Here is a 12298-nt window from a genome sequence, read left to right on the forward strand (position 1 = left end):
AAGTTTATTTGGGTTGCTGAATTTCCCCAGCTTGCAAACGACATGAGAGTGCAGTTACCTTGGTGCTTCCCGGCTCGACCGACCCTCAGAGCTCTGAGGGTTGGTCGAGCGGGTAACAGGGCGGGTAGACAAGCAAAATAAAATCGCTAAAAAGGAGAATTCGATCCGCCAAAGTGATAGTTTTATTTTTCAGAACTTTTGCGAATCGCTAAGATAAAACAATGCGAAATTCCGCAGTTACTTAAGAACGGAGGGACGTGGCCTTCAACTTTCCTAAAATAGACTGGAGCTGTGCTTATGGAAGGCCGTTCACAAGGACATGTACACTCTTATCGTATAAAATAAAACTAAAGATAATGGCGAGCGATAGTTGCGAGCTTTGTTTCACGTTCTTGCGAAGGTACATGTCAACAGCATTGAACTACGATCATATACTGTATATGCTGTCCGTGGTTTAACTACACTACGAAACACTTGCCAAACCAGTAAGCTTGGGGTGAGACGATATGTAACTGATATGAAATGAATTAAATTTCTTGTCTAACTCGGCAATAAGCAGACCCATACTTTAGACATCTTGCGCGGTGGGTGTCAATTTGGGGTTCTGAAAACTCTTCTATCGGACAGCAAACTGAATTTTCCCTGCCTGAGCTTTGATTCAAAGAAAAGACAAAATGAAGACAATTGTGTTGCTCATGATGACTGTGGCCGCTATCTCCGCGACAGTTGCTCCAGAGGACGACGATGAGATACTCTACGGTACCTTTCCCGAAGGATTCGCGTGGAGCACTGCCACCTCGGCCTACCAGATCGAGGGAGGGTGGAACGCAGGTGGTAAGTAGATTACAATAGTTTGCGCGTTTTGTAAAAAGAATTCTTTACAAGGACCTGAAGAAATTCTTCTCCATTGAACAGTGTTGGCAAAATTCTTATAATTCTGCTACTACATGGTGATGTATGCAGCAACCTTATTCATGAACTCTGATGGTTTTTCAGATACTCAAACACCTTTTCTAAGAGTATAAGGGCAGGAATGTAATCCATGTGGGAAATAATTACCATGCTGTTCAGTTTTACATACCCGTATGGTCTTCTTCAGATAAATCGGTAAACATCTGGGATACGTTCACCCACGCGGGAGGCAATGTTGCGAATAATGCTACCGGGGATATAGCTTGTGACAGCTATAATAAGATTACAGAGGATGTCCAGCTCATGAAGAACATGAAGGTAAACAGAGATACTACATGTATCATAATGTGCTCTTCTTGAGTGCATTAGAAATTGTACACATATTTCTACATAGCATTTCTCTATAATTTCTGATGTAGCTATTTGTGTTGTGTCATCAGTATCTCAGCAAGGTTTCACTTTAAAGTCAGACTTCCTTGTGAGTTTTTGTTCCGGTCCGAATAAGGATGTCATAATAGCACTACATGTACCTTTACCAGGAAGTGGATGTTATGCTTGACTATTGTCTTGTTATCGGCATTTTAGGTAACCCATTATCGTTTCTCGGTCTCCTGGTCCCGGCTCATCCCCACTGGCGGCAGAAACATCAGCACCACCGGTTTAAACTACTACAACGCCCTCATTGACGCCCTGATCGCGGCCAGCATCAAACCCGTGGTGACCCTCTACCACTGGGATCTCCCACAAGCTCTGCAAGACATCGGGGGCTGGGAGAATGAAGCACTCGTAGACCAATTCTATGACTACGCCTACATGGTCTATTCTTCATTTGGAGACAGGGTGAGCTTCGCAAATTAAACCGAGTCGCCAGACTCATTTAAAGACACCGTTGACAAAAACGATTTTTCAGTCTTTTCAGTTCTGGTATTATCTCCGGGTTGACCGTGTAACCATGGTAAAACGTTATGCGGACAAGGTCATGATCACTCTGTTCTCTGACTGTGGTTAAAATGCATTTTCTTTCTAAATATAATAAATGAAGAATCGAACCACTCTCCCAATAAGACGCTACCTTTCATTTGCTGTGGAGCAAAAGTATGCAGTGCAAGAATCACTCAGCAACCGTTACGAATGCCGAGACTAGAAGATTGGAATCGAACTTCTGCAATTCCTACACTCACCGGTTTGAGTCAGTCACAGCGCTGCTTACCACCACACTCGGTAGATTAAAACAAATGACATCGCTGTTTAATACATTTCAGGTGAAAATGTGGATCACTTTCAACGAGCCTTTCGTGACCTGCTGGTTAGGATACGGAATCGGAATCCACGCTCCAGGCATCAGGCAACCGGGCGAAGCCAGTTACAAATGTGCACACACTATCCTCAAGTCTCATGCAAAAGCTTGGCGACTGTACGACTCAACATTCCGATCATCACAGAATGGTATGAATTCATTCCACCATTGTTTAAAATCAGTCTGGCCTCAGTGGCTGGTGTTACTATCTAACAGTAACAAAGTATGTATTTTGCGTAGTTGGAATCGTATTCCCATGATAGAAATCAATTCAGCGTCCAACAATTTTTGACTATCATCGACGTGGTGGGGCTACCACCTAACGTCCAATGCTGTACTTCATAGTTACGAGGCAGCCTTTAGTGGCGGTGCCATACCCGGTTGAACCCTATTTATTTCAGCTACGGTTTGTCTTTCCAAGGTAAATGTGGCATCACCCTAGACTCGGACTACTTCCAACCAAAGGACCCCAGCAATCCAGCGGACGTTGAAGCAGCGGAGGTCGCCCAGCAGTTCAAGCTGGGATGGTTCGCCAACCCAATATTTAATGGAGACTATCCCGAAGTGATGAGGGAGAAGGTCTATAATAAGAGCATGGCCCAAGGCCTGTCGGTATCGCGTCTGCCAACGTTCAACCAGACGGAGATTGACATGATTAAAGGTACGTGTCCAGTATGTGTCACTATACTAGCCACATAACAACCATTATGCGATCTTTTCCATACATGTTCCAGTTTTATTGTTCGTCACGTATAACCAGAAGAGTATATTCTCGTCCACATGAACATAGTGCGCTACCCTGCATCGGTTCCGATCTCGATCCCCCTTCTTTTCCGCTCATCTTCCCATCCTTTTACTACCCTGCCAATAGTTCGACACAGCGCTTGACGGGTAAATTTGTCAGGAAACAGAGGACAATAGATTGTCTAGATAAGGTTTTCGCTATACATCTTTGTTAATGGCAAACTCATATTATTTCAAAGCATGTAATAACACCATGATGTCGTTTCGTTTAGGGTGACTCAGCAATATTTCCCTTTGTTTTCCTCATTCAAACAAAGCGCATCAAGGCATGACACAGCTAGGTCCGTGGTCGTCAGCACCATGACTTGGCAGTTGGCAGCCATCTTGGATTCACTGCAGCCATCTTGGTTATTAAGCATTTTAGCATATAATTATTGATTATCTGTTGTACAGGAACTCACGATTTCTTCGGTTTGAACCACTACACGACAAGGCTAGTGACCAGCGCTACGAGTCCGCTGAACCCTCCTAGCTATGAGATGGACAGGGATGTTGTAGAGTCTATTGACCCAACGTGGCCAACGTACGTATGATCAATGATACTTCATACCCAGACCAGATGAAGTTATGGTTGTATCATAAAATAAACAGCAGAAAATTGATCATGAATCGTCCGTGGATCTCGTAAAATTGTGCGCAGGGATTTATCGCTTTGTGTATGTAAGGCTGACGTTACATAGGCCTCATTCGTTCACTTCCCACATGTCACGTTCCCCTTAATGCGTTCGTTCCTCACTGAATGCATGCCACAAGGCCGTGCATTCACCGAGGAACGTTAAGTAAAGCTGGAACGTGACATGTGGGAAGTGAACGAATGAGGCCTATGTAACGTCAGCCTTATAGGCCGACATGTTGCCTACACGTACGTCATCAATCACACGTGCGGAAGGTACGGACATTGTTCGAATTCTCAAAGACAATTATCCCGTTTAGCCCCTCATTGCCCCATCTTTTGCCGACATGTCCTCCACTGCATGGGGAATTCTAGCTGCCTCATCCACGGACTCAAGGCCGTTGAATGAAATCGCCGTCTCGTTCATTTCAGGTCTGGGTCAAGTTGGCTCTTTGGCGTGCCCTGGGGCTGCAGGAAGCTACTCGGGTGGATCAAAAATACCTATAACGACCCCGAGATCTTCATTACAGAGAACGGTGTCTCTGATAGGAACAGCTCGATGGAGGACACGCATAGGGTTTGGTACTACAAGAACTACATCAATAACGTGCTCAAGGGTGAGTGATCGCGGTCCCTTAGGTGGAAACACGGATATTAGAGTTTGACTTTACCTCAAGAAATTCTACGGATTCATATATAAAACGAAGGCACAGTCAATCCGATTGTCATCACGCTGAAGCTAAAATCCATGATGGCAAGGCGCGGCAAGAATTGACGATGCTTACCAGCAATATTGATGATCGAATTCTTCTTCAGCGTACAAGATTGATGACGTCCGTATGATCGGCTACACCGCCTGGTCTCTCATGGACAACTTCGAATGGGCCACGGGTTACGATGAGAAGTTTGGTTTGCACTACGTCGACTTCACCGACCCCACGCGGCCGAGGACCCCAAAAGCATCAGCCAAATTCTACACGGAATTGATCGAGGCCAATGGTTTCTCCAACAGCGGCCAAAAGGTGACGCCACTGTCATTAATGGCCTTGACATTGGCCTTGGCTATCGCAGTTTTCTCCACTCAGAGAGAGTATAGTTAGGTGCATGAATGATGCGCACAATAGGTAAATTCAGATAATTTCTCTCATTAAAAAATGTTCTCCGCGACATACGTGTATGTCTAGTGTAAGTTAGCCGATCATAAAAAGACCGTGCTATACTAACAGGAAGATAAAAGTTCAATGAAAAATTTCCCAACATGTTTTTGCATTAACACTACTCTGCTTAGCAAAAGAATAAAATGATCAATGGACTCCACTTCCGGGGGGTATGGCCTGCTCCTTTGTACATGGTAATTTCTGTCCCCGGAAAAAAAAATATGCGTGTAAGTGGAGCGGACAAGAAAGGTCAAAGAGACTTTCTTGTGAGGGCGTCTCTTAAAGTGTGACGGTGTCGTGTGTGTTTAATACATGTACAACTCTCAGATATGCCCAGCACTAACACCACGCAATTAAGGTTTCTATTAACTGTCAGTTTCCTTTTTAGATTCATGAGGAACTCTGAAACCATCAAAAGCAACAAGAACCAAACTTAGCTACAGCATCATTTCCATCATCACGATCAGGATGACTGGACCACCTGCCAAGATTCATCCTGTCACCCTACAGTAGCGTTTGATAATAATAACAATTTGAAGTAGAGATTTGTGGAAATTGTGTAGACATCTGTAGTTTTCGAGAAGACATCCGTCGCGTCAAAATAAATGCAAACCTTTTGACATGTCTTTTTATTGCTTTTGATTGTGTGTATTCAACGACGAATAGCGTTGACTGATGAAACTTGCACATCTCCCCAATGCACTGGCTAAAAACATGTCGGAAGGACGGGGGTTTGGGGGGCTCCCCAATGTCAAACAGCTGTGCGAGTTGCACTTTACATATTAGTATAAAACTAAAATATATAATAGATAGACACCAGCACCATACTACCATACCAATTCAAGGATGCTTGGTTGCAAACGTAGCGATACGGGGAATGCTCTGCTCACTAGGGTCCAGGCTCCTGATAAGATGTTGGCCCCTACAACCGTCCTGCAGCACCACTCCGAGCCACAACAACTCTCAAGAGTCCTTGGCCATTGGAACTGAAAATTACAGCTCCTAGCCTCGTCATTGGCACGGATCCGCAATTGTCAGGTAGCCACTCATTGGGGGATGCCGACATTGATATGACACACTTTCTTTACGGATTGTTATAATATTTTCAACTATCAAGACTGAAATGATATCAGAACGTTGGAGATCACGGTCAAGTAAACGATATACAAGTGGTGTGACCGAACATACTCAAGAGATTGCTAAAGTAGTCTTAAGGGCCAGGGCAAAACAGTCATACGTTCCGTGATCTCGATGCCACGTGTCATTTGATTACACTTGTAATCAATGATAACATAATCCCGATAGACCAGTGATCTTGTTTGATCAAAAGCACCTACCATAATAATTATTGGTGAGGTATTATCTTTCTTAAAATGGCTGCTCCAGAATTTGACATTGCTTTGGACCACAACAAGGTACAGGAGGAGGTTTTTCAGTTGCTCGCCTTACTGAAGCCCGACTGGAGGAAGGACGACGTTAAGATAAAGGTAAATCATGTCCATATATTCGTTATATCAAAAAAGATTCCTCACGCCGTTCGAAATTTGTAATTGATTTTGAAAATTTCCCATTGAACAAATACGTATCAAACGCCAATTTCACCATTGCCATTGTATAGACAGATATACATATATGTACGATAAATACCAACTTGTGTACATGTATATAAATACCAAGTTGTGTATTGTGCATAACTGCATTTCTATTTTCCTTGCCGACCACCAGTAATTACGAACGGCGTACTCCTTAAACGTTGGGTAATTTGGCGGCCATTTTCATCTTGGCGGCCATCTTAGATTTAGTGCAAGGGTCAGTCTCGCCCCATGCCGATCATAAATGGATGCATCAGAAAACACTGGGCAAGCATCGACAACTTCCTGGGCTCGAAGCGCGTCGCAGCCTGGGTTCAGCTGTCGAGCGTCTCCGTTTAACACAATAATAATGGACCATATTGATAGTTTGATCACAGTCTTTTTGGATGGGAAAGGAGGACAACTGGCGGCAAAGATCATCATCATATTTTCCTTTTTCATCGCATCTGAAGGTTCTCGAAGATGGTCACGTGAACGTGATGATCGCCTGTTACGTCACTAAGTTGGAGGAGTCGGTTGTTGTCAGGGTATTTGGAGACATGATTGTGTTTCCAATTCACAAGAAACCGTAAGTTGATGACAGTTTTTGTGCCGTCCATCTTCTTAAACCCGTAAATCGGAATAGTGTCATCCCTCCAATCATGAATGGGTCAGCCAAATTTGGCGTATGAGACACTCTTTACTACCAAACTCCTATCTCTTCTGCCAGGGGCTTGTCGAGAATGCAGACGACTGACGGGCTGGAGCAAATTGGTTAAATTTATGGACGTTGTATCTTTAACTTATTATCGGCTGTATTTATGGTATTAATTACAAAGAAGACAGTAGACTTCAGCACCTTGACCATGCTCCTAACCTTTCCTATTCTTTTTTAGAGGCCGGGAGATCAAGACCGTACGAGTAATGAACGAGCTCGGTCTGTGTGTTCCGATTCTGTGCACCTTCAACAACGGCTACTGTATGGAGTTTGTTCACGGGGAAACAATTGGCATGGGTTCAATTCATCAAATTGGATTTGATGTTGTCATAAGGTAAATATTAAAGGGGTACACGCCGTTTGTAATTACTATAGTGGTCAAGGAAAATAGTTGTGCAGTTTATACCGTAGCAGTTAAAAAGTATTCGAAATATACGATATAGTATTTGTATATCTCCACAACGGCAATGCTGAAAGTCGTATTCAGTACGTAATGACGCAATTTGGAATTTTCAAATTCAAATACAAATTTCAAATTTTCAGCGAACGGCGTAGGCCTCCAGAAAGATTTAGTGACCTCTTGATTAATGAGTTCATTGTGCCAGTACTAGCCGGTTTTCGATTAAATGTCTCTTGACCCAAATCAGACAAGATTATTCTGCGCCCGAATAATAATCTCAACAGTGGGCTATGTTTCATTTCAAACATACAGGGTGGGTCAAAATACTATCATTATAAAGTTCTTGTTATTGCCACAAAGTGTTAGGTAAATCGTAGTTGAAGCCATTGATTTTTATCCAAAAGCATCAATGGATCCAGTACATGTATGCATGTAGTTAGAAATGATTGTGACTGAAAGATAAACATACAAACATGTACCATCAAGTAAGAACTGATAAAGATTTACATGTGCATAGCTTCTAAAAGTACATCCAACACAAAATGCAATCCAACGATTTGGACTCACGTTTAAGCTGTGAAACGTTGTAAGTGAATATTCATGAGTGTATCTTACTTTTTTACGACAGTCAACACCAACTCCCCCTCCACCCTACCTCAGTGTGGCGATTGCCTTTGCGGGTCCCTGGACACTGGTGCGGAAAAGGCACCAACGTCACCCTAAGATGGCGGAGTTCCTCCGCTTTGTGATCTGCTTATGACAACTGAGGTTATAATATCTCTTTGAAAAAGAAAATTGCATTGACAACATTGACAACATGATAAATCGGGGCGTTCGACACTTAAAATGTCTCGGTTCATTCTGTTCTAGGGACTCATTACGGGAGTTAGCGCGCTACCACTCCAACGAGCACGCGGAACTGGCCAAGGAGATGGGTTTGGATGACACGCCCGTCATATTCGAAAATTGCGAATTTGCACTCGGACTTCAGCCAGATTTTGATGACCCAAAAATAATGGCAAGGTGAGTGGAGGTCCATTCGCAGAAACGCCTCTGAGTAAAATCACACAATCAACTTGATATTGGTAGCCTTTCCTCTTCATCATTTATTTGCCACAATGCTTGTTCATACTACCCTGAAAAAGCGTGAGCTTCGCGCGCAACGCGTACTTGCGCTCCAATCCCGGTTCAAACTGCAAGAACGTACGTATACCTCCTGCGACTTCCTATTTTTCAGACGTTATACGTAAAATGACGGCGCTATGCACCTAAGGATGGCTCAATCAAGTTGAAGTTAGAAACGATGCTAACATCCCGAAATACTTTTCGCATGCGTTTTATTCGCGCAAAACCTCGATTCGCAAAGTAATTTCTCGAATCATCAAACCAAATTCATGTGGGCGGGAAAATGTTCAAGTTTACGGAAGTCATTAACAATGACCGTTAATCATAGTATTTTTTCAGCTTCGGCGATGCCGAACTACCCCCAGACATGAAAGGGGAGTTGGACGCTATCGAAAAGAAGCTGTTGCGGTTATTGAAAGAGGCCGACATGCCCGTCGCCTTTTGTCACAATGACACGAATCCGACCAACGTGTTCTTCGACCAAGAGACCAAAAGTGTGACCTTCCTTGACTACGAGTCCTGCGCGTTCAACTACGTGGCGTATGATATAGCCTATCTCGTACTCGTTACGATGACTGGTAAGCTTCAATCAAGTTTTAACGACTACCCCTGTTTTCAAGGCTTTGGGGCGTTCCTTTAGTGCGTTGGCACATTTTCCCGATTTTTCAGTGTGGCAAAGTGGTACATTTATCGACCCGCTTTGAGCAAATTTCACCTCGTTTTCTTTATTACTAGGAGCAAGAGTTGATGCTAAGAAGCACATGCCGACCAAAGAAGTTGTCGTGACATATTTGAAGTATTATCTGGAGTGTCGGTGCAAACAAGGAGACATGGACGCAGTCACGGACGAGATGGTGGAAACTTGGTATAAGCACTATCAATTAACAGCATTGGTAATATATCAGTATTCTGAATAATACTCTCTGAGTGCTTGCAGTTATTGCAGATGGCCTGAATTTGCAGAATTTGGTGGTTCTCGAACACCGCATGCAACTTGTTGTGGTAAAGAGAGGCTAGTATGCAACTCTCGCTGAAGGTCACCACCGCTTTGTCATGTTTGTGATACACTGAGAATTTAGAAAAGATACATAATCCGTTTCGAGCTTAAACTTATACGGTCATGGATACTGCTTCCAATTTTCAGGCGATGAACTTCTGGCTTGGCTTGGTCGTACTGCTGTTCACAAAGAGACCATCACATGAAGTAGCTAAAGACTCTGAGAAGGCGAAAATGTGGTTGATGCTGAATGATATCCCGGTGCCGGAGACCGAGGAAGAAATTATGAAACTATTATCGCAAATGATCTTCAAGTAAGCTTACTTACCTAGACTAGACCGTTCGTAGCTCTTCGTAAGGGTTGCGAAGCCTGCCTTGCACCCACACTATACGTACGGACACGTCCCACCAACCTGGCAGCATGTAGGAATATGGCCTTCGCGGCAGGTTCTGTTCTATTTATACCCTCTAAGGTTGGAATTTTGAGATGCGAGCCAAACAGTCATTCCGTTTTCGGTAACAAATTCGGCTCTCTTAGAGAGTTCTGCCTAAGAGCCTTAGAGTGTTGTAGCGCACTTAGTTCTTTATACCCATCCAGATGCCGACGCCAAGGGTTTAAGGATTTCTCGGCCAACCGACATTACTGCCTTTTTTGGGGTGCATACTTGTGATGGTTTTTTCAGAAGTTGAAAAACCTTTATATTCAAGGGTGTACGCCTTTAAACACCTATCACGTCACACCCTCTTCCCTTCTGCTTCAATTTCAGAATGTTTGCCAATCGGTTCCTTCTGGTGAAGGAAGAACTAGACAAAATTTAGAGCAATGGATACATCGGAATGCGTAGACAGTCGAGACCCGCAACTGCTGGAATTCTGCCACAAAACTTCGAGAGAGCGCGTGCTCTTCAATTGACTTTTTGTTGGAATGCTACGTTTGGAATGTTTCAGATGGCATGTTATATTCCGTCCAATATTTTCTGTATCAAGAAAAATGCCTTCTTTTAGTGACATCATTTCAACACTTCAGGGTAAAAAATAACAACAAAGTGTACTTTTCTGTCAGTTAAGTTTCTGTATCATTGAATAGAATTTTTGATTCACGAGATTAAAATAATACAACTTAAGCAGGAGCAGTATAGGACCATTTGAATTTCTCTTGTTTTGAAAGTATGACGGAAGTCCCCGATTGTACGACATTCTAGCACCAATTATGATTGGCTACGAGACATTTCCCTGGGCCCATCAGCTGGAAGGTCCATTGGCACGTGTTCATGTTGGTGCAGACGCAGGGGAAGTTCTCAAATACACCGAGGACGGCAAGCCTATAGGCGCAACAGCTTTTCTCATCCGGCGATTTTTTGCAGTCTGCTTTGTAGGCTTGGCTGGTGATTGCTTTCTGGCAGTCACAGGCTTGCGTGTCGTAACCATGTCTGGAAAGTATTGATGAAAATGGTCTGACAGCCACATCTAACACCATGCCAAATCATAAAAGAACGTTAACCCTTCCAATCCCCGCCATAGGCACGGAAAGCGCAAACAAGCACACCACCACCAAGATTACCAGTCTACATCTTGGAGAAAATGGCACTTTATGAGAATCTTCGGCCAGAATCATGGTAAAAACACGTTTTTTCGTAACCTCCCACGCTATCCCCCCCCCCCCCCCCGGCCTCACACAACTTACCGTTTACCACAGGCAAGACAATAGTCATGCTGGAGACAGGCTTCGTCGACACCATCGATGGGTGGACGGCATTGTCTGAAAAGGTTCGAAAATGCAGATAAGGCGAAATTAAGAGGAAAAAAACGGTGATGGGTTAATCCAAAGAAAATGGACATGTAACAAGGAAAAAGTGACGTACAAGTATATATGTCACCAATTCTTGATGTCACTGGTAACCAAAGAAAGTAAGTTCGCATTTACTAGCAGCGGGCTCAGAACTCTTTTGGACATGCTCGGGAACAGGGCCAGCGTGGATGCCAGAGCCACTACTCATCAGAAGACAGAACAAGAACAAGAACTTACCTGCAAGTCTCAATAGGATCGCTACATGTGCAACATCTCTTCAGGAGCATCGCGGCATCGTCGGCAGGCGAGACGACACCGCTGTGGTAGACTCCACACCATTCACCATAGTTTAAGAGGTCGACCACTGATTGCCGCTTGCTGACGCTCGCCGACCTGGCCGCGACGACCAGGCAGAGCAGAATATTGAGGAATGAGAGGAGTTGCATGGCGAAACCTGTGGATGTGATGAGACGATTCCACCTGAATTTTCTGTTGAAATAATGAGACATCTCCGGCATGGTAGAAGTGGTCGGCTACTTTCCTTCGCCGACGTTGGCTTGTTTGGCAAATAAGGCCAAGCAAAAGGAGGCGAGCAAGGAGGTGGGTTTCATCTTGAAATCCCACGGTGAGAGAATAGAATCTAACAACAGCAGTTACAGACTGCCCCACATTATAGATCGGGGCTGAGTTCACTACCTCCGACCACTCCAAGGTCGTAGCGGTCACTGAGACGGTCGTCGTGGGCTATGGAAACTTAATGACACACAAGATACTTGAATCGGGAAGTTTAGACCTCTCACCCAGTTTCAGGTATCGTGTTCCTTTCTCTCGTTTACGGCTTTGATCGACACGAGAAATTCAGAAATTTGGAGAGACGAAAACAATTGCAAAATATACAATCTTACAAATCATTGA

General features: G+C 43.9%; 3 protein-coding genes across 4 annotated transcripts; 2 read left to right on the top strand and 1 right to left on the bottom strand.

Annotated features, from left to right (window-relative positions):
• The first annotated feature begins 462 nt into the window (after positions 1 to 462).
• Positions 463 to 5403, top strand: LOC135496960 (lactase/phlorizin hydrolase-like). 2 transcript variants are annotated; one of them, XM_064786565.1, is made up of 9 exons: positions 463 to 834; positions 1100 to 1230; positions 1498 to 1752; positions 2175 to 2358; positions 2631 to 2870; positions 3407 to 3536; positions 4059 to 4243; positions 4443 to 4750; positions 5172 to 5403. In XM_064786565.1, the coding sequence occupies exons 1-8, from the start codon at positions 675 to 677 to the stop codon at positions 4724 to 4726; spliced, it is 1569 nt and encodes a 522-aa protein (XP_064642635.1). In that variant the 5' UTR covers positions 463 to 674; the 3' UTR covers positions 4727 to 4750; positions 5172 to 5403. The 2 variants fall into 2 exon arrangements, with proteins under 2 accessions (XP_064642635.1, XP_064642636.1); XM_064786566.1 differs by having other exon boundaries at positions 4443 to 4648.
• A 605-nt stretch (positions 5404 to 6008) lies between these two features.
• LOC135496964 (ethanolamine kinase 2-like) lies at positions 6009 to 10738 on the top strand. The gene is made up of 8 exons (XM_064786571.1): positions 6009 to 6270; positions 6828 to 6943; positions 7251 to 7406; positions 8343 to 8495; positions 8937 to 9175; positions 9333 to 9490; positions 9742 to 9908; positions 10362 to 10738. The coding sequence occupies exons 1-8, from the start codon at positions 6157 to 6159 to the stop codon at positions 10411 to 10413; spliced, it is 1155 nt and encodes a 384-aa protein (XP_064642641.1). The 5' UTR covers positions 6009 to 6156; the 3' UTR covers positions 10414 to 10738.
• Positions 10739 to 10792: 54 nt separating this feature from the next.
• LOC135496971 (uncharacterized) lies at positions 10793 to 11678 on the bottom strand. The gene is made up of 3 exons (XM_064786579.1): positions 11621 to 11678; positions 11279 to 11353; positions 10793 to 11024 (listed from the first exon to the last, which is right to left on the bottom strand). Exons 1-3 carry the CDS (start codon positions 11668 to 11670, stop codon positions 10793 to 10795), a joined length of 357 nt encoding a protein of 118 aa, XP_064642649.1. The 5' UTR covers positions 11671 to 11678.
• Between the last annotated feature and the right edge of the window lie 620 nt (positions 11679 to 12298).

Source organism: Lineus longissimus, chromosome 12 (assembly GCF_910592395.1).
Source record: "Lineus longissimus chromosome 12, tnLinLong1.2, whole genome shotgun sequence".
Taxonomy (NCBI): Eukaryota; Metazoa; Nemertea; class Pilidiophora; order Heteronemertea; family Lineidae; genus Lineus; species Lineus longissimus.